At 34.3% G+C, this 23230-nt stretch overlaps 1 protein-coding gene across 9 annotated transcripts in view; it reads right to left on the bottom strand.

Annotated features, from left to right (window-relative positions):
* Positions 1-23230, bottom strand: part of LOC122569776 — a 348929-nt gene that overhangs the window by 18126 nt on the left and 307573 nt on the right. For 6 of the 9 annotated variants that reach the window (XM_043731353.1, XM_043731355.1, XM_043731354.1 and 3 more), the window contains 5 exons: positions 17045-17341; positions 12576-12686; positions 10215-10439; positions 9588-9742; positions 134-910 (listed from right to left, as the gene is read on the bottom strand). In XM_043731353.1, coding sequence (XP_043587288.1) covers positions 134-910; positions 9588-9742; positions 10215-10439; positions 12576-12686; positions 17045-17341 — 1565 coding nt within the window. The remainder of the gene's footprint in view (positions 1-133; positions 911-9587; positions 9743-10214; positions 10440-12575; positions 12687-17044; positions 17342-23230) is intronic. The other 3 variants (XM_043731357.1, XM_043731358.1, XM_043731360.1) reach the window with 2 other exon arrangements.

The raw sequence follows: 23230 nt of genomic DNA, 5'->3' as shown, positions 1-23230 counted from the left end.
AGAGATTACTCCTCATAAAGAAAAACAAGACGTTACAACGCGAAACATGTCGATCTCCAAAAAAAATTCGCGGCAAATTAACGTCTTTGCTTAACGTGGAAAAAGAAAAAACAGAAAATTCTTTGATTCTTACTTCGCACTTTTCATCGGCAATCTTTGTATCCACCTCTTTCTGCTGTTCAGCATCCGCAGTTTCCTGCGCGTAATTCTGTTTCCTGTCTCTAAGTTTATCCAAGGAATGATCTCGTCTTCGACCAAAGAATTCCAAATTCTCATGAAAACTATCGCAATTTTCTTCGGTTATTTCAATAATTCTCGGCCCAGTTCTCACATCTCGGCATGATATCCTATCCTCGGCAAACTGTTGTTCGCCTTCCTCCTCTATATGATTTCTATCATCATGTTCCCGATCAATTTGCCGTGTAACCACGTGTTCGATCGTTCTATCGATCGACGTCACGCTTCTACACTCCTTCGTGATAGAATATTTCGGGCAATCTGCCATGTTGATGACAGTATTTTCTGCTTTGTCCACTTTACCCACTATGCTACAAACCGCTGGATTTACGGTTGTTGTTGTGGTGGTTATTCGAACGACGTTGCACACCTTCTCCGGTGACGCAGCAACGATCTCGAAGTTGGTCAAATTCGTCAAATTGGTAGTGGTAGTGGTTAGGTTAGCCGAGTTCTGTAGTTGACAGGGACTCAAACTTTGCTCCTGTTTAACGGATGCCTCGATCAAGGATTGCTCCTGATCCTCGGATTCTGGTGTGTCTGTCTGATTCGATGCGTCTTGTACGCCTACTATCGGCGCTACTTCCGCTTGCTCGATCGCGTGGATCGTTGTCACCTCTGGTGGCGGCGTTAAACACGAGACCGGTGAGGTCGCCTTCGACAGAAACGAATTTCGCTGCAACGCGCAGGATATTTCAAGATCAAATATTGGTGAGTTAGGAAACGGTGAATTTCGACAAAGTTGGACCAAGCTAGGAAATCGAACTGGGTCAACAATTCCGGATAACTGCCTCGAATTGACTACTTTGGGGGTTTTCAACCGCCATTTGAATCTTTAGGGATCGTTGATTGAATTGATATTTGAACGTAGTATACGGTACTGATTAAATGTATATTTCTTGGCCATTAGAATGGATATTATATACGTTTGTAAACATTAGGCAATGCACTTATAATTTCATTTTCTCGAGACATTTGCGCGACGAGAACTAATATCGTCCAACTTTGTTAAAATTTGCTGCAATGCGTTGCGATATTACAACAGAAAGAATCAAAAGCGAAAGTCCATAGCATCGTTTCGTATGCAAAGCGTTAAATGAAATGGTCGAGATTTGATAACCGAAAATAACGAATTTTCTGAAATCTATTACTGGCTTGATATAGCTTCTATTCGATTGCTACAATCGATCAAGATCATTGAAATTGTTACAATTGCAAACAGAACCGTATCACAAAGATATAACTATGCAATATAACCCTTTGAGTGCTATGGACGCGCTTAGCGGAGACTATGCGTGTAGACTAAGAACACATACACGAGAATAAGAGGAGAAAATTGAAAAACGTATATATATGTGTATATATATATATATAAATATATAAATATATATATAAATATATAGAAGAGAATAAGAGGAGAAAATTGATAAACGTATATATATGTAATGAATATATAAATGTATATATAAACAACAGAAAAATGAAAATTCGTTTACGTACGTTCGTACGAATCTTAGGCACCAATGGGAAATTACCATGCTAACTAATAATCTGTAAGAAATACTGTCGGAAATTTTCGAGACGTTCAAAGTCCAAAAGAATGTTACAAGAGTGCAATCAATAAATGCAATTTATATTATTTATTTTATTTTAATTTATTTTAAAAACTAGCCCGTCCTCGATTGCAACCGTTACTCGCGGATTCTTTCTACGCGATGTATTCAACACTCAAAGAATTAATGCAATATTTAATATTTATCTGCTGTAATAATTTATATTTATGTAAATATAGCAAAATAATTTCAACGTGCGAGTAAATAATACTGATAGATATATAAAACGTTTTAATTCAGCTTTTACTTCTAATTATATTAAAAAAAAGTAACGCTAATGAGAAAGAAACGTTTCGATAATTAGTTATTTGATATAAATATTGGAGAAAAATTTAAACGTTACAAGATATAATTTCAATTCGATCGCCACATCCGATCAAGATCAATGAAATCGTTGCAACTGCAAATAGAAGAGTATTACACCGAGATAAATATGCAATTTCACCCTTTGAGTGCTATGAACGTCTATATGCTACCGGCGAACACTAGCCGCGCGTACTGAGGGTACATACATACGCGTTTATGACTGTTCTTCACCTCACCCGCGCGCGAGATTCTTTAATTAGCACATGAACGATACACGAGTATTTCTTAGCGAACGGCAATGAACAACAGAAGAATGAAAGTTGATTTACCTTCTGTACGACTGCTGAAAAGTACACTTGACACACCGCGAGGGTTGCGATAGCGTATAATATTTCCTTGCACTCCGTACACTCTTGCTACGACTACGTCAGAACTGAATCTAGCAGGTATATCCCTACGAAAATTTTTCTATCCCTAACAAGTGAACTATTACGGTAGTGGGGAAATTCTAGGCGGAGAATTACGAATCTTAGGCACCAATGGGAAATTACCATGCTAACTAATAATATGTAAGAAATATTGTCGGAAATTTCCGAGTCGTACAAAGTCCAAAAAAATGTTACAAGAGTGCAATCAATAAATGCAATTTATATTATTTATTTTATTTAAATTTGTTTAAAAAAATAGCCCGTCCTCGACGATTGCAACCGTTACTCGCGGATGATTCTTTCTACGCGGTGTGTTCAGCACTCAAAGGATTAATGCAATATTTAATATTTAATATTTAATATTTAATATTTAATGTCTAATATTTAATATTTAATATTTAATATTTATCTGCTGTAATAATTTATATTGATGCAAATATAGCAAAATAATTTCAACGTGCGAGTAAATAATAGTGATAGATATATAAAACGTTTTAATTCAGCTTTTACTTCTAATTATATTAAAAAAAAGGTAATGCCAATGAGAAAGAAGCGTTTCGATAATTAGTTATTTGATATAAATTTTGGAAAAAAATTTAAACGTTACAAGATATAATTTTAATTCGATCGCTACAACCGATCAAGATCAATAAAATCTTTGCAATTGCAAATAGAAGCGTATTACACCGAGATAAATATGCAATTTAACCCTTTGAGTGCTATGAACGTCTATATGCTACCGGCGAACACTAGCCGCGCGTACTGAGGGTACATATATACGCGTTTATAACTGTTCTTCACCTCACCCGCGCGCGAGATTCTTTATTTAGCATATGAACGATACACGAGTATTTCTTAGCGAACGGCAATGAACAACAGAAGAATGAAAGTTGATTTACCTTCTGTACGACTGGTGAAAAGTACACTTGACACACCGCGAGGGTTGCGATAGCGTATAATATTTCCTTACACTCCGTACACTCTTGCTACGACTATGTCAGAACTGAATCTAGCAGGTATATCCCTACGAAAATTTTTCTATCCCTAACAAGTGAACTATTGCGGTAGTGGGGAAATTCTAGGCGGAGAATTACGAATCTTAGGCACCAATGGGAAATTACCATGCTAACTAATAATATGTAAGAAATATTTTCGGGAATTTCCGAGTCGTACAAAGTCCAAAAAAATGTTACAAGAGTGCAATCAATAAATGCAATTTATATTATTTATTTTATTTAAATTTGTTTAAAAAAATAGCCCGTCCTCGACGATTGCAACCGTTACTCGCGGATTCTTTCTACGCGGTGTGTTCAGCACTCAAAGGATTAATGCAATATTTAATATTTAATATTTAATATTTAATATTTAATATTTAATGTTTAATATTTAATATTTAATATTTAATATCTAATATTTAATATTTAATATTTAATATTTAATATTTATCTGCTGTAATAATTTATATTGATGCAAATATAGCAAAATAATTTCAACGTGCGAGTAAATAATAGTGATAGATATATAAAACGTTTTAATTCAGCTTTTACTTCTAATTATATTAAAAAAAAGGTAATGCCAATGAGAAAGAAGCGTTTCGATAATTAGTTATTTGATATAAATTTTGGAAAAAAATTTAAACGTTACAAGATATAATTTTAATTCGATCGCTACAACTGATCAAGATCAATAAAATCTTTGCAATTGCAAATAGAAGCGTATTACACCGAGATAAATATGCAATTTAACCCCTTGAGTGCTATGAACGTCTATATGCTACCGGCGAACACTAGCCGCGCGTACTAAGGGCACATACATACGCGTTTATCGCTTTTCTTCACCTCACCCGCGCGCGAGATTCTTTAATTAGCACATGAACGATACACGAGTATTTCTTAGCGAACGGCAATGAACAACAGAAGAATGAAAGTTGATTTACCTTCTGTACGACTGCTGAAAAGTACACTTGACACACCGCGAGGGTTGCGATAGCGTATAATATTTCCTTGCACTCCGTACACTCTTGCTACGACTACGTCAGAACTGAATCTAGCAGGTATATCCCTACGAAAATTTTTCTATCCCTAACAAGTGAACTATTGCGGTAGTGGGGAAATTCTGGGCGGAGAATTACGAATCTTAGGCACCAATGGGAAATTACCATGCTAACTAATAATATGTAAGAAATATTTTCGGGAATTTCCGAGTCGTTCAAAGTCCAAAAAAAAAATGTTACAAGAGTGAAATCAATAAATGCAATTTATATTATTTATTTTATTTAAATTTGTTTAAAAAAATAGCCCGTCCTCGACGATTGCAACCGTTACTCGCGGATTCCTTCTACGCGGTGTATTCAGCACTCAAAGGATTAATGCAATATTTAATATTTAATATTTAATATTTAATATTTATCTGCTGTAATAATTTATATTGATGCAAATATAGCAAAATAATTTCAACGTGCGAGTAAATAATAGTGATAGATATATAAAACGTTTTAATTCAGCTTTTACTTCTAATTATATTAAAAAAAGGTAATGCCAATGAGAAAGAAGCGTTTCGATAATTAGTTATTTGATATAAATTTCGGAAAAAAATTTAAACGTTACAAGATATAATTTTAATTCGATCGCTACAACCGATCAAGATCAATAAAATCTTTGCAATTGCAAATAGAAGCGTATTACACCGAGATAAATATGCAATTTAACCCTTTGAGTGCTATGAACGTCTATATGCTACCGGCGAACACTAGCCGCGCGTACTAAGGGCACATACATACGCGTTTATCGCTTTTCTTCACCTCACCCGCGCGCGAGATTCTTTAATTAGCATATGAACGATACACGAGTATTTCTTAGCGAACGGGAATGAACAACAGAAGAATGAAAGTTGATTTACCTTCTGTACGACTGCTGAAAAGTACACTTGACACACCGCGAGGTTTGCGATAGCGTATAATATTTCCTTGCACTCCGTACACTCTTGCTACGACTACGTCAGAACTGAATCTAGCAGGTATATCCCTACGAAAATTTTTCTATCCCTAACAAGTGAACTATTGCGGTAGTGGGGAAATTCTGGGCGGAGAATTACGAATCTTAGGCACCAATGGGAAATTACCATGCTAACTAATAATATGTAAGAAATATTTTCGGGAATTTCCGAGTTGTTCAAAGTCCAAAAAAAAAATGTTACAAGAGTGAAATCAATAAATGCAATTTATATTATTTATTTTATTTAAATTTGTTTAAAAAAATAGCCCGTCCTCGACGATTGCAACCGTTACTCGCGGATTCCTTCTACGCGGTGTATTCAGCACTCAAAGGATTAATGCAATATTTAATATTTAATATTTAATATTTAATATTTAATATTTATCTGCTGTAATAATTTATATTGATGCAAATATAGCAAAATAATTTCAACGTGCGAGTAAATAATAGTGATAGATATATAAAACGTTTTAATTCAGCTTTTACTTCTAATTATATTAAAAAAAGGTAATGCCAATGAGAAAGAAGCGTTTCGATAATTAGTTATTTGATATAAATTTTGGAAAAAAATTTAAACGTTACAAGATATAATTTTAATTCGATCGCTACAACCGATCAAGATCAATAAAATCTTTGCAATTGCAAATAGAAGCGTATTACACCGAGATAAATATGCAATTTAACCCTTTGAGTGCTATGAACGTCTATATGCTACCGGCGAACACTAGCCGCGCGTACTAAGGGCACATACATACGCGTTTATCGCTTTTCTTCACCTCACTCGCGCGCGAGATTCTTTAATTAGCACATGAACGATACACGAGTATTTCTTAGCGAACGGCAATGAACAACAGAAGAATGAAAGTTGATTTACCTTCTGTACGACTGCTGAAAAGTACACTTGACACACCGCGAGGGTTGCGATAGCGTATAATATTTCCTTGCACTCCGTACACTCTTGCTACGACTATGTTAGAACTGAATCTAGTAGGTATATCCCTACCAAAATTTTTCTATCCCTAACAAGTGAACTATTGCGGTAGTGGGGAAATTCTGGGCGGAGAATTACGAATCTTAGGCACCAATGGGAAATTACCATGCTAACTAATAATATGTAAGAAATATTTTCGGGAATTTCCGAGTTGTTCAAAGTCCAAAAAAAAAATGTTACAAGAGTGAAATCAATAAATGCAATTTACATTATTTATTCTATTTAAATTTGCTTAAAAAAATAGCCCGTCCTCGACGACTGCAACCGTTACTCGCGGATTCTTTCTACGCGGTGTGTTCAGCACTCAAAGGATTAATGCAATATTTAATATTTAATATTTATCTGGTGTAATAATTTATATTGATGTACGTATAGAAAAATGATTTCAACGTGCGAGTAGGTAATATTGATAGATATATAGAGCGTTTTAATACAGCTTTTACTTCTAATTATGTCAGAAAACGTAATGCTAATGAGAAAGAAGCGTTTCGATAATTAGTTTTTTGTTATAAATTTTGGCGAAAAATTTGAAGGTTACAAAATTTTGATACACAGACTACTAAAAAGTACCTAAAATACCATGCACGCGTTTGATGCAATTATAAATAATAAACAAAATGTGAAATAAGTAGTATGTGATACGTAATTAAAGTAATTCAAAAAAAGCTTATTTGGTTTTTCTTTCATTTGCACGAAGAAAATGTTTTATGACATTGATATGATACAGTAATATTTGTAAAAATTGGAAATATTAGATAGTAAATTATCTAAAATTTAAGTAGATATTAAAAATACATATTTTAATATTATGATATTAGATCAAACGGGAGAATTCTATATTTTTTTTTATTGGTTTGTTATTATTCTGTATCAAGTACAGAATTGATATTCATATGTTTACATTCGATATCTGCGATATATATTCTGTACATGATATCGCATTTTGAACAGCAATTTCAATACACGACGAAGATTATTAATTACGAGAGATTCAGAGCAAGGAACGTAATTAGTAACGATATTGGAAATAACATAAATATTTGTGCGTGTTCTTAATCTATATTCGACCATTATTGTTGCTCATTATGTTAATAAAAAATTCAATCTCCTACTACAGTTGAGAGTTTCATCAATCAAAATAAAATTGAAATATTGCGTTGAATGCTAACTAACGTAAAACGAAAGAAGAACAATAAGATAGAAAAGAAACGAGAGAAAAAGGAGAGATAAACTGTATCGTAGTCCGCAACTGAGAAACTTTTTGAAACTGTGCTTAGGAAAAGTACAACGTCGCAAGGAAACAGGTTGTAAACAAGGAGCAATAAACTTTCTGGTAAATAAACGACAGATTATGCTTCTGTACTCATAAAGGATTAACGCCCTTCAGACATGAATCATCGAAGGAAAAACAAAGTTCTGAGATTAGACCTCGAATGTACTCGAGGAAAGACACGAGAAAGAAATTGGAAGAAGGAAAAAAATATTTTTGTTGCTGTTCTGTGACATGTACGAAATTTGAAGAATCTTTGGAAGAGAGATTAATTATGCAATGTTCCTGATTTTAAATTAATTAAAAATTTTAACACTTACCTATGAAACCTTTAATTCTATCAATTAAATGTACTAAAAAAGAACGCGTTGAAACATCATGGATGAAATTTCACATTAATAGATACGTGCTTTTTATTTTAAAATTCAGTAAAATCAAACAAACGCAAACTCTGTTATAATTATATTTGCTATTAAATCAAATGTTTAAGGTGGTTATAAATGAGAATAATATTATTAGAAGATGATAATATTGGTACAAATATCGCATTATGTGTCATTTTTAGATAGTCTATATAGACGAAAATAAGAAAGCAAAAAACTTCTAAACAAGAAATTTTACTCCTTATTCAAGAGTAACCTTTAACAGAGATTATTTTTTTTTTTATTAAAAAAACAATTTTTAATCGGAATTTTACAGGCAATAATTGTTATTTTTTTTGTTTCAATGGTAATTTCTGTCCATTGAAATGTTATATATAAATCTATCGATTTCTATACGTATCATCGAAATCTCGTAATTATTCAGGATCAAGAAAATTAAAAATTATGCGAGTGACTATACCACGCGCCATATAGCCATATTCTTCCGCTATATAAATCACATAAAAAATCGAAAAATATCAAAATATAAAATAAAACGTCGATTCGAAAGAAAGATAATAAAATAGAAAAGCATAGAAATGGTAACAGATAAATGGCCAGCGAAAAGCAAACCAAAGACCGCGTCGGGCGAACCAACGGGAAACGTTCAACGTTCCAGAAATTGCAGGGTCAACAACGAACTGGTTAGTAATATCTATGCAGATAGCGATGCAAATAGGTTTGCGCATGATTAATACAATGTGCCACAACGTTTCCGCATTATGCGAACGGTTGGACCACACCCTGAGCTTGGCATAATTACTGTCGTCTCTCCTCTACGTTTGCTTTTCTCTCTTATCACTATGCTCGATTCGACGTACGATTTACAAACATGTGTCGGCTAACGAAAGTATTTCATCATTTACCATAGAAAACATTTATATAGATGCAAACACGCTAGAGTTTCATGGATTTTCTTTGTTTCACGGACAAAACGACTTTCTTCTTTTTACGGATAACCATTATGAGAGACGCTCATTTTCCAAACGGACGGACAAAGGGTAAAATCAGAGATAGACAAAACAATAGAGAAAAGAGTAATTATTTAGAAAGAGTAATTAAATCGATTTGTAAGATCGTTAATCACGTGCTAATTCAGAGACTCGATTCTCAAGTCTGAAAATCGTGCCAATGAAATTTCAAAATGTTTCGTGTAACGGATGTAATATATTCGTAAAAGATTTCTATCAGTGTTCCAATACTTTCGTATGCTGTCGTAGATGCGGAAAAAGCAATAGAGTATAACGACAATAGGGAAACGAATTGAATAAAATGGAAGGAGGAAAAGCGACGAACAGAAGCGGAAACAGGAAAAAAGCAGAGGACTTACTTGAGATCTGCAGTGTGTTGGTTCGGCCTGGCTGATTTGAACTAATGCAGGCGCATGTGGGTAATAGTGTAGCGTGGTCACCAGGGGTGCATCTGGTACAAGAGTTCCAGTCATCGAAGTTACGGTCTGCAACGCCTTCGTTGATTCTGTCGACGCTGTGGGATTTAGAATTTCCATGTTATCTAGCAAGCCATACGATCGATGAATCTTTGCATGCAAATGTTGTTAGCTGATTATGATACGATCTCCTTTGGATACGTGTATTTTTGCTAGTATTTTGATTAATATTTATATAAGAAATATTTAAATTATATATGTACGATAGTTCGTACGTAATACACGTAAATGTATTTTTCCAGTAAAGGATTTAGTTTTAATTATCATCCGAGAATGTATTTTTCGTTACTGTTTAAACAGTTGATCTATTTTAATTATCTTCATAGCAGAAAGATTTTCTGGAATTTTTTTAATAGGCACGTGTCTACTCGCATGCGGCTTTAGAATTGTTTATATTCTATAACAATAACAATGAACAGGAAAGAATTACTAATGATTTTTTCCTCATTCAATGCCGTCAATAATTTAATTAGAAAATAATTAGTTCACTTTAAAAATCATATTGCTTACTGATTATGGTCGTAGGGCTGGTGCCGCAATCCGCCTCTATTTTCACGATAGGCAAAGTGCTTTGCTGTTTCCTCTTACTTTCCGTAAGAACTAGCCTTGCGCCTCCAATGTCGCTAAGAAGTTGAAGCGAAGGCGGCGGAGGAGGAAGAAGGAGAGGCGGTGGCGCGACGTTTCCGTTATTGTGATTCGAATAATTTGGCCACACCACGGCTTGTTGCATTTGTTCTGCGAACAGAAAATTTCATGTTCTTTTTTCAGAAATATTCCGTTGATATATGTTTTTTAGGATAGAATTTTTATATTTCCCTAGTTGACATTTAAAACGATATTCCGAAACTTCGAAATTATTTATCGTATATGAACTTGCTTTGTATCTGTTTTAATATATTTAATATATCGTCGTGTAAATAGTTAAATTTAGCTGCAGAATGGTTTTAATATTTTATTATGTTCCGTATAATTTGGTACCGAGGCTTTTCACACTAAAGCCATAATAATCATTAGGAGTGTAAACCATAACGAGCGAATATTACATATTTTCAACAGCTGAATAAATATAAATGCTTAGGATAATATTAGAATGTTATTTCATTGATGTTATACTAGCTCATTTGTTTTGAAGCAAATAATCCTCCTGACAGACGCTAAGCATCTTGTGATTATTGTTTAGTTTTGTGTTTCGATATTAGAAATTTTCTTCTGAATAATCGAGAATGCAGTATTTATATTTATAAAAGAAAAACTAATTTTTCTATTTCTCCTACTGATTTTGAACAAATATCATTAGTATGATTTTCAACAAAGACTAAAATACATTTGACATTAATGTATTCTCCCTTTATTCTCAGGCGGTAAGAGATTTTTTCATATGAATTTCCTAACGTGAAAACGAAGGAAACAAAGGCACATATGTTGAAATTTCTCGGTTGAAATCCCTCAGATAGAAATTACTATTCCGGAACAACGCAAGGGATAAGTGATACTAATGGACAAGGTTAAGCCACAAATTGGCGAAAACTTTCAGTTGTACCATTATAAAACTTTGTAAAATTATCAGTCTTCATTTGTCGTTATTTTATATTAGTTTATTGAATTATGCATGAATATAATAATAGAAATAGAACGAAATGGATCACACATAATTCAATAAAATAATATAAAACAGAAATTGTTAATACATATTTTTGTTAATTATTTTATATATATTTTATATCTTATTTTATATTTATACTATATATTTTTTATTTGTATTATGTATTTTGTTATATTTTAATATATATATATATAACTATTTGTTGTTATCAATTTACAAACGTATTCAATATCCGATAGAAACAAGTAAATATTCACGTGCCATTCTGCATCCACAGAATTTTTCTTCCAACATTCAAAATTACTTCGCTTGCGAAGCAACAAAACATTTTCAGAGTATCGATCGTAATTCTCAGAAATATTGATATAGTTTTTAAATTTAATATAGAATATAAACTTAAATTATAAGATATTTAAATTATAAGATATAATATAGAAATAAATTCGCAAAGAAAATTCATAGTAATTATACAAGTTGGTTAAAAGCACATGTTAGACGAAAGAGGAATCTATGCAAAATTATTTACTTGTGGTTTACACGCGAAAGAGTTTTCTTCATAGAAATAGATGTGCGAACGGAAAAGAAAAAAGAAAAACGTAGAAGGGGCTTGTGTATTACACGCGTATTTTAGTTTCACGCATCACATTTGACGATGTCATAGGCATCTGTCATTTTCTATACAAACAAAGCTCCTAATTTATGGCTTAAAAAATCCTTCACTAAACGAAAGTAATTTTAAGGTTTTAAGTAAATAATTTCTAGCTTCTATTTGAAAAGTAATTGGAAATCAATGACAGTGAATTATAATTCATTTATTCTCCGATAATGTGAGCCGAACGCTATTTTTAAATAAATGCAACAGTGGCTCAAGTTCCTTTAATGTACTTAAAATAATTAATAATTCCTGTGCAACAGTTATATAATATTCACAGTCCGAATTACGAGTTAAAAGTTAAAACTTCGATGTAGAATCATTGATTAAAATCGTTGAATAACAACTTTTTGGAAAAGATTAATTTCTCTAGAGGAAAGGAATTATGATATGACGTTTAATTGGTATTTTTGGCTTTATGCGTTTTTAGAATCGATTAAATTTTATAGAAATAAATTTAGAAATTTTATAATTTTTCAAAAGATCTTTAATCAAGTGTGTTAAAAGCCTCGTGTTAAATTATTCGAGAAACTCTTTTTAACATTCATACGTGTACTCAATTATCCTTATGTCAATTGTTACATTGTATTTAATGTATAATTTCCATCTAACATACCGGCAGCATGGATAAGAAGAAGGTGGCCTGAACTTGGATCTCTAACCAGCTGTAAACCACCTTGGAGGCCAACACCCATTTGGGGAAAACCAACTGGTTCCATTGGCATCGCTGTAACATAATTTAGTGAATTACAAAATTAATGAATTGAAATTAAAATGTCAAGTTTAATATTATGAATTTCCTAAAGATAAGATATCTCTATTCTAATGAAATTTACTTTTGTTAAATTTTCATTTAATTAATCCTAATTAACATTGACTTTTAAATTTTAAATTTCGAAAGAAATTGCAATATAGTATCTCGCTAAAAAAAAAATTCATAATTTAATATAATTTAATACAAACGCGAAAAATTTATCAAACGCAAAGCCTTTATTACGTGAACAAAAATTCTCTTTGATTCAGTATCCAATTTGAATGAACCGCGTGAATGATCCGCGTGAAATACAAAAATTCCCCAATTGCAATTTTTTATAATTACTCTTCTATCTCTTGCATATTCGATAATTTCATTGAAGATCTTAATTTTCGTGCGATACAAAGGTGTATAAAACAAATTTCTACGAAAAGGAAATATAGCGGGGGAAAAAAGATTCGAACAACTCGCACTCTTCGTTCAAATGGGAAATCTCATTCGTTTTTATACCGTCTACGATAAAATCTCTGCAACAGCGTTTCCATTCTCGTATTCCATATTGCCCGCAAATTTCAAATCTTTCCTCTGCGAAGGATTTCCCGATACTTCGCTGTCGGGCCAAATTAAAAACCATTTTTTACCAGACGCGAAACGCGCCCGAAGGATTTTTCGCGTCTCTTCAATCGTGATCAAGAAAATCGACAGCCGGTCGAAATAAACGACGAGCAAAGAGTAGAAAATCGACAATTTGAATGCAGAACATCGTGAATGATTTAAATGGCACGCGAATGCTCAGGTAAAGCGACTATAGACGCTCGTTATTGGGATAAATGCCACTCGGTCACAGCGGCAGGTCGGCTAGGCTTCCGAAATTCCACCCGAAATCCCCCTCGACCCTGTTCGAAAATGTTTATGTTTGAACGAAACCTTGTCGAAACTTCGATTTCTATTTCGTATTTAATTCCAAGAAACGATATTTGTTATTAATCGATTTGTTTGCGAAGTGATACATATTATCGATGATATAAAATATAATTTAAAAAGCAATTTTGAAAAATAATTTTATAGATACGCGAATTATTCGGTAAACATCGATGAATATTATTTTTGATGAATTTCGAATTAGAAGATTAAAAATTTATTGAGAGATCAATGTTTGAAAAAATTAGCAACATGGCGTTTTTTTTTAGAAAAATCTGTTCAATAAAGAATCGTATATTCTCTAGATCTTCTAATTCTAATTAAACGTATGAATTTAAGAGATTACCTACATTAATTTAAAAATCCAATTGAATGATGAATCGAAGTACCAGCTAAATTCAATATCATGCTGCTCACTAATAAAAGCAATAAGACAAGAAAAGATATTTGAAACAATTAATACTACATATTCGGATTTGGAAACTGGGAGTTTAATTGAATTTCCAAAAGCCTCGCCATTTTATAAATCCATCGCGAACGTTCAATCAAAGAATATGACAGCAATCAGTATCTAATCCAGACACAACGATCCTTCAAAATAAACGTAAAAACACAACAGAACACAAAGGCAAACTAAAAATGTACAAAATGTACAAAACACAATTAAGTATAAATATAAATTATTTGATCAACACGATAAATTGAAAATGATGTTGCAAACACTATTTTAAATTTGCCAGAATTTATTCGTTATGATAAATGCTCATATGAAAGTAAATATGCATTAGGTTCAAAGTTCGTTTTAAAAAACAAATACCGCAAGATTTTCAAACTATCTGTTGTTCTTTTCTATAACTCTAGACCATGCACTGTCTCTACGACAAAAAACATTATGTTTTTAATTTTAATTATAACGTTTTTATAAATTGTTGAAATACATCTTGCAATAACTAGCTTATTCACTAGACATTACTCCTTCGAACTATTATCCGTTCGGTTCGATAGAGCACGTCATATCCAGTATATCTACTTCCAATTAGCGAATGAGATAGAAAAATGACTTGACGATTGGATTTTTGCGTGACGGAATTCATCACTTGCCTGAAAGATGGTTGAAAGTAATAGAAGGCAACGACGAATATTTTGATCGAACAACTTGGATTGAAAAATTTGTATTATTCGTTTATACATTTGATAATACTTTCTTTTTTTTTTAGGATTAAACATCGATCGTGTAGTGATATAATAAAGTGGAGAAGTTGATTTTACTTTGATATTTTGATCTAGTTTGATTAATCTTGATCGTTCTGATCGTGATGTTAAAAATGCGATTCAAGAGAGTAGAAAATACCTCTGAAAAAAAAACTTTCCTTTTTCGACTTTGCAATGGTTGCTTTTGTATCGCTCGAATAAACGAAATTAATGGCGGCGACTTTTTCGAAAATATTCTCACGCCAGGTGCGACGCGTTCAACGAACGCGATGTAACGCCAGCATCGAGTACCGAAAGTATTTGCACGGCTTAACTAAATGACGGTCACCGGTTTGTAAATAGATATCCGATTACTGGAATGATTTATTGCGCCACGCGTCCGCCGGAGAATTAACCGAAAAAGAAAAACGAGCAGGTCGGTTGTAACGTTGCTAATTCGTGGAATCTGGGCAAAACTCCGCGTCGGTACTGCACACGATAAATTCGACAAACGGCAAGCTTTTTACTTTCCCCTTTACTTCCAATTACGCACAGTTCGAACGCGAGCATTTTTATAGATTCTCTGCTATACATGATGTTATATATATTATGTTATATACATGTACATGATGCTTGATTATTCGATGACTATTTTTTAAGATAACAGTAGATCGATCTTAAGCAATTGAGTTTAATAAAAAAAACATTAAAAGAATGTACCTAGCTAAACTCTGCTATTTCTAGTCTATTTTTATCAACAAATGTTTCACGGTGAAATTAATAGTGCGTAAAGTACTATTGCGGATATAGATTCGTGGAAATAAAAATTAACATTTTTAGAAATAGAATGTGCTAAATATGATAAGAAATGGAATGTGTAAGGACGACAGTCTAAGGATTCGTACAGCGAGACAAGTTAGACACGAAAAATAAACCGCGCGACTAATGGGTTTAAGATATAATATAGTCTAAGTTTATGGGTTCTTATGACTCATCCTGTTTACGACTAAGATGTCTATTTTCCTTTGTACTGTACATTTTTCCAAGTATCTAGGTTTAAACATTCACTACTTACAAACAAAGAAATGTAAAAATTATTTAAATATTTTGCGGTGATGATTCTGTTTAACGATTTTGCATATTGTTTATGCAAAACATCGAATTGAAAGTATATACTAAAAGTATAAGAAATATAGGTAAAATTAAAAACATTAAAGATGTCTAAATATAAATAAGACGACTTGAACGTGAAACTAAAAATTCATAATGCATTTTAATATTTTTTTAGAATATGATATCGTTCGATTATAATTTTATTTTAGTCATAACTGATAGTGTGACTTTTTAATTAATTTTAGCACCACTAATTTCGTGTATTCTATTATATACTTTACTTTATAAAGGCAAAGAAAATGACGCAATTAATTAGGAACAGTTCCATGTAAACATAAATAATAATAACAACAAAGAGAGAAAATACGTTCCAAAGATCAAAAAGGGATATCTCCCCGTTCGGTCATGTAGGGATCTTCCTATTCGGTTGGGTAAGTGTTAAAGGTCCTGCCGAAAAAGTAGTCAACTATCTGAAAATTGTAAACACGCTGCTGATATACCCACGTCCGCTTCTTACTCTTCTTTGACTCCACATTGATTAGAGATCTATAAATAAGGATCGATATATTTATCTCTAGATGTTACTATTTACTTCAGAAACGTCATATACTGGCAGATAACGCGAAAAAATATATTTACCCATAAAAAGATAATTTTCCGAGAAGGGCAGAAAGGAAGAAAGCGTAACGTATCTCCTTTAACCTTTTCGTTTGAATATATGAAATATATTTCGTGAAATGTTTCGATGTTGTTTCAACAATAAGTAACTTTTAAGAAGCGATTAATCCAATATATCAATAAAATTTACAGAAAATGCTCTGTCGGTAACGAAAAAATATACTAATGACTACAGATGGCACTGATGTATGACTGATGTATGGGGTGCCGATCGTCAAGTGATCGCCGCCTATAAGCGGCACTCGTACCCACCGATCATCTAGCGAAAGGGTTAACTTTTCGATAGAATCATACATTCCCATGTGTTTCAATGAAACATGCACTATCCCATTCACTAACAATTAAAAGACGATCCGAGAAACATATTTATCATCGAACGGGAAAAATTGGTAAAAACGACAAAAAGAGAGAAGGGGATTTGGCCTCACCTGCAGCTGCAGCTGCAGCAGCCGCGGCCGCCGCGGGGTACTGCCATAAGGTTGGCGGCCATGCGGCTGTGGCCGCGGCCGTGGCGGCGGTTGCCGCGCTCGCCGCCGCACCGATGCTGCCCAGCGTGGAATTTAGGCTGGAATTCAGGCTGGAATTTAGGCTCGATCCAAGAGCGGCGTTCAACGAGGGTGCCAGGGCTCCCGAGGGAATGGCAAGGTGGGCCGGTCTGTCCTCCCCTCCAGGTCCTCCGCAATGCACCAGGGTCGCGCCGCCTACCGCCATGGCCGTGCTCGAACCTAACAACAGGCCCAGATGTATTTCTCTTACGACGACGCGATTACGTTCGTCGTACGCCTATCGCTAATCTGTTATTGCACGGCTGTCGCTGTATCACGTGTCATGTTCGATGTTTAGCACGCGACGCATCGGTAAAACGAATCGCGAATAGAATCGAAATATTTCGGAAAATTTGGTCGTTCCGTGCTTCGATTTCCTTCTTAAAATATCGAGCTATGAGAATATTAGTGCGAGTGGTTAGAAATCTGCCTAATACTCGAGTCAAATTTATTCGAGTGAAACGCGCGAAATTTAAAAATTTGGTTGCTCGTGTTTCAATTTCCGCGGTTGGTTGAAGTTTGGAGTGAAGTTTGGAAAGATCGAGCGATAAGAATATTAATACGAGTGGTTAGAAATCTGCCTAATACTCGAGTCGAATTTATTCGAGTGAAACGCGCGAAATTTAAAAATTTGGTTGCTCGTGNTTTCAATTTCCGCGGTTGGTTGAAGTTTGGGGTGAAGTTTGGAAAGATCGAGCGATAAGAATATTAATGCGAGTGGTTAGAAATCTGCCTAATACTCGAGTCGAATTTATTCGAGTGAAGCGCGCGAAATTTAAAAATTTGGTTGCTCGTGTTTCAATTTCCGCGGTTGGTTGAAGTTTGGAGTGAAGTTTGGAAAGATCGAGCGATGAGAATATTAATGCGAGTGGTTACAAATCTGTCTAATGCTAGCGTCGAATTTATTCGAGTGAAACGCGCGAAATCGAAAAATTTGTTTGCTCGTGCTTTGATTTGTAGAAGCGACTGAAGTTTGGCAAGATCGAGTGATAAAGTGATTAATTGAAATGGTTGAACGTTTGTTGCGTAAAGTATTGGAGCAGGTCCTAATTTTGTAGTTGGTATTTAGCTGCGGCGATTCTGATTTGACTATTTAAAGTAGGACGCGTATCAGATCGGTCTGTGAATTCGTGCGTATTTCTGTGTACAATACATCGAGAGAAAGCTAAAAAGTTAGCATTTATTTTAATTAAAAATGTATTTACTACGAAATATATTGTATGATTCATCTGCGTAAAATGATTTTTATGAGACCGATTCTTTTTAACAATCACGAGAAAATGCTCGCGAATTTACGGTTCGAACACTTTTATACAATAATTTACTAATTAATAATATTAATGTATTGACAAATGACAAATTGTTGGTTATCATTAAGTATTTCGTACTTTTCATTGCACATTTTTGACAATATTAAAATTTTAATTGTAATTTCACTTATAAATTTTCCCTTGCGTGTGTCAAAACTTGTTACTGTTACGAAATAGAATTTATTACACCATTGATAATTTGTAATTCGTGACTTGCAAAATTTCATTAACGATTATTAGTTTTATCATGCGAGAAATTCCTGACCCAAATAAAGTCTGATTTTGGTATAAAAACCATCAAAATTCGATCTAAAACCCATCGGAAGAAGAAAAAGCACGCAGTAGATATTGATAATAAAGACGAATAACGAGGATTCGTAGATGACAAGAGGCATAGTATGTTTTCCTGGCTGCCAAGCCTATTTTCGTCCGTATATGTTCACGTTGCCATTTTATCTGGCTCGTAACAATGGAATAGTGTTCGCCGAGGGTGCGCAACAATGGAATAGTGCGCTTGGGATACTATTTCAGCATTGTGCGACAGGGAACAAGTGACGGCTACGACGAAGATTCCTGTCTTCCTGTGTCAGATATAACAGTCGTCTTCATTCTCATCTATCTTCGTCGCGGTCTATGATTCATATCCGAACTGGGGTGAGATTACACTCGCACTATTATCCGTGATTCGTGATCGATTCGAATGATCGTGGCGTATACCTAAATGTACTATTTCCAGATTTCGAGCTATTAATGACCTTGTCACCTTTTTCTTCGTTGTATAAATACGTATATTTATATATTTTTTTATTTATTTATTTATTTATATACGCGGATAACATTTTATATTAAATTCATTCTACTTGCGTTTTTAAGCCATTCCGAACGTCAATTCCGCTACATTCTCCTTTTCCTATTTCCAAGAATATCTACGTACTTTTCTTCTTACTGTATTTCATAACGTGTTGGATTGACAACACGGTGATTAGCAACGGTTTTGCTTATATCTTGATCTCGTCTCATACGTCTGTTAAATTTGCTAAATCCTGGGAAGTTTTCTTTACTTCGTCCCGAACTGAGTATTTCCTTGTGTTCCTTGGGAATTTTGAATCCGTGTGCGTGGTTTGTCTAATTTTGTACGTTTTAGAATCCTGTGTCGCTCTGTACGTGATAGGTCGCACAGTTCACACGGAGAAGCTTCCCTTTGTAATAGAAAATCGTGCGTTAGTCTTGTGTGTCCAATTAATAGTCAATGAATAGTTTAACTCGATCTCTTTTATTAGTAGTTTGGCGGAGAAGATTGGAACATTGCTGTTATTTTGTGTTATCTTGCGAAGCCATTTCATTATTGTCATAATTTTCAGCCTCTCAAACGAACTTACTAAAAAAAAAAAGCTAAGAAGATCCTTTCTGCCTATAAAATTCCACTTGCATCCGCATCATTTCCAACCGACATTTTCCCTTCGACCGGGAATATTTCTACCCCAAAAGAGCGAATAATACCTCGACGCACGCCGTCGCTATCCTATTGCAAAGTTATTCATGTCCAGAAAAATTCCGCCTGCTTCTCGTTCTGTGACGAACGATCCGTAACGCGGTTCGATCGCGCGAAAAAGTATCGATATTCCACGCACCGATTGGACACCCTTCGACGAGGAGTTGCAATCATCGTCAGAGAAATCCACGAATAATTACAACAAAGGCGCGAGGAAGACGCGGGACAAATAAAATTTCGCGCGATACGACTGCAAATATTCTTGCTTTTTTCGTTTCTTCCAAGAGACGATTCGTATTTGTCACGCGCTTGTCTTTTACGTTGAACCATTTGCCGTGAGGAAATTTCTCAAAAATCAGTTTCTACAATTTCATAATCTGGAAGCAACACGAAACCGTAAACAATTTAATTACATCATCCGCGAGTGCTTTTATTACGTTTGCTTGCGCTATTAACTTTGTATCTACACACACATTTTCGAAAAAATAGTAGGAGAATCGGCAATCTCGTGTCTCCGAGACTGCTGCGCCGATGACCTCCAAGTGATAACGAACATCTGTTACCAAGACACGAAACTACTCTTATACTGTTTCCGTATCTAGAATCATCTCTTTCAGATCGTTGTAACGCGCTCAGAATGGCCGCAGATGATTTCAACGTATCGGAAACTTACATGTTCTTTTTTATATAACCAAGTAATTCTCTTTATAGGATCGATATCGTATCAGCCCTACATAACTAGAGATTTGTTTGATAATAAAGAAAGGATTAAATATTAATTAGACGTTTTTGGTTTGACACAACGAATAGGAATATATTTAAATACATGTTAAAGTAGATATCATCGTCGAAAGAAAATTCCTGTCGAAACCTCCAAAATAAAATAAATATTGAATATAAATGAGTATTAAATTTTAAGCGTCGTCTAAAATATTCAAAATAATTCGAAGAAAAGTCGAAGCTTCAAAATTCCCAGGCTTCGTTCACTTTATCGCCACGACATTCTTTGCTCGTTGACTTTAAAAAAAAAAGTATTATTAAGAAATTAAAAATTCCTCGCGCCGTAGCTAATTATACCTGCGATTATACTCAACAACCCAACACCCTACGCGTGTTACGAATATTAAATTTGCAAGGAAGGACCTCGTCCTGTGGACGAGCAATGAATATTTCAACGAAACGTTAATTAATTTATCCCGGCTGGCAACTTTTATCGATATTCTGGTGGTTTCTTTAAGCTTGCAAAGTTTCCTTTTTACAGGTTTATCGCGGTCTTCGCGTCGTTTCGAACGTCAAGTTACCTGAATCACCTTGTACATCGCCTGTTCCACACATATACCACCCCTTTGAATCATGCACCTGCCGTAAGAATGGAAGCTCTTGGCTTGGCTTCGCGATATCAAGAGACAAATGTTTTATGCGTGCTCGTATAGTATAGCGTCGACAATCGCCGTTTGTGTCGAGAAATATGCGTTACGTGGGAAGTAAAACGGTAGAATTATTTTGGAGAAACTTTCAATTCCTCGAGTATAGCATCGCATTACATATATCGTAACAGCACGTTCATCACGTACTAATTTAACATTTTATTTTCGTACAATATCACGTACCTTAATTAGATTTCCTATGTTCAATCTTTTACCACGAATATACAAAACAGAAGTCTCTTCTAAAAAATATTAGATTGTTTAATGCATATGAAATATCGTTTCTTCGAAGTTTGAATTTAACACCAGCTTTACCAGGTCTGGTCAAATGACCGGTTTCAATTTAAAATTGTACGTTCATCGTTATTTCTTTCTGTCATCTAACTTTATGAAAATTCTCGTATTATCTGATTAATCGATTTTTTAATAATATAATATATACAATATATATAATATATATAGACATTTAGGTGTCGAGACAAATAAGATACAAAAACTCGAACAACTGCAATTAATCTGCATTTTGGCAATCAAGTGTGAGATGAAAATTGCAAAAGGTTCAACGAATCTTATCCACAAATTCACCAATATATTTTTTACAACATAGTTTACAGCTAAACAAGTTTACAGCAGACAGGTAAACCTTGTCTCTGCTTCTTTCATAATATCCATCCCCTTTTTGAAAACGATTGCACGAATATCTAGAAAGAAAGTTTCAGTGGTCTGTTCACAGTATAAATGAGAACTTCCTTAAGAGATTTAACAGATAAGATCTAACTTATGTGTGCACGTTAACCTGTAGCTTTCCTGAATCGTTGGTTATATTTACAAACTTTTATACTCAGTACACAGCATGTTTTTATGCCACGCCACACGTACAAATATATTTTACTAATCAAAGATCATTTCAAAGAAACTCATCTATGTCTACCTTAAACAACAAAAAGCTTCTTAGTAAACATCGTTAGCCATGCAAAAATTCAACTATATTCTACAAGAAGATTTTCAGTAATGCCTGGAGGAATCGCAGCAATGTCCAGAAAATTTATATTATAAGTAGAAAAAGTGCCTTTCAGGGAAGACCATAGAGAAAGAATAGAGAGAAAATTCAACCACCAAATAAAAAAATCCTTAGTATCTTGTACGGCGCAACTATTTGCTTGAAAAGCGAAAAGTATACGAAGTATTCGCTATGAAAGGAAAAATGCACGGCTACGAGGAAATTTTGTCCTGGGACGGGTCGATCTGGACGCGTGGAGAGATGATCGGTTTCGTACCCCTCGGACGACGGAAGAGGAATTCCCGAAGAACGTCGACAGCCCTTCACTGTCCCTCGTTAATATTCCGTCCAGATGTTTCAGCTTGCTTTAGGAATGCCGATGGCTGCAGCACCGCATCAAATGAAAACAGCCGTATATCCGATAACGCTTGTTCCCCGTGTGCGTAGGCAACCGCGTGGAAATATATCTAATATTCCACAGGTGAGGCCGTGTAACAAAGGGAAACTCTCGTCGCAGCGATGAACTTTGATAACGATGAGAATCATCTCGTGATTAACGCATATTCGTGGTTAACGGGGGTATTTGTTTTCATTGCTGTTTGAAACAAAAGAAAAAGGAGGAAAGCTGGAAGAAGCTTCAGATGCTTGAAATGTATTTATCGTGAAATTAACCCTTAAACGTATGATTTTTTTTTTAATCGAGCGAAACATTAAAAAATTGCCGATTCGTATGATGCAAGACGATAGAAAAATAATAATAAGACGATAGAAAAAACCCGTCTGATTTTTATTTGAATATAGAAACCTGCAATATCTAAGGTTCTTATGTTTCATTGTTAT

Source organism: Bombus pyrosoma, linkage group LG7 (assembly GCF_014825855.1).
Source record: "Bombus pyrosoma isolate SC7728 linkage group LG7, ASM1482585v1, whole genome shotgun sequence".
Taxonomy (NCBI): Eukaryota; Metazoa; Arthropoda; class Insecta; order Hymenoptera; family Apidae; genus Bombus; species Bombus pyrosoma.
This window is presented reverse-complemented; position numbering and strand designations above follow the sequence as displayed.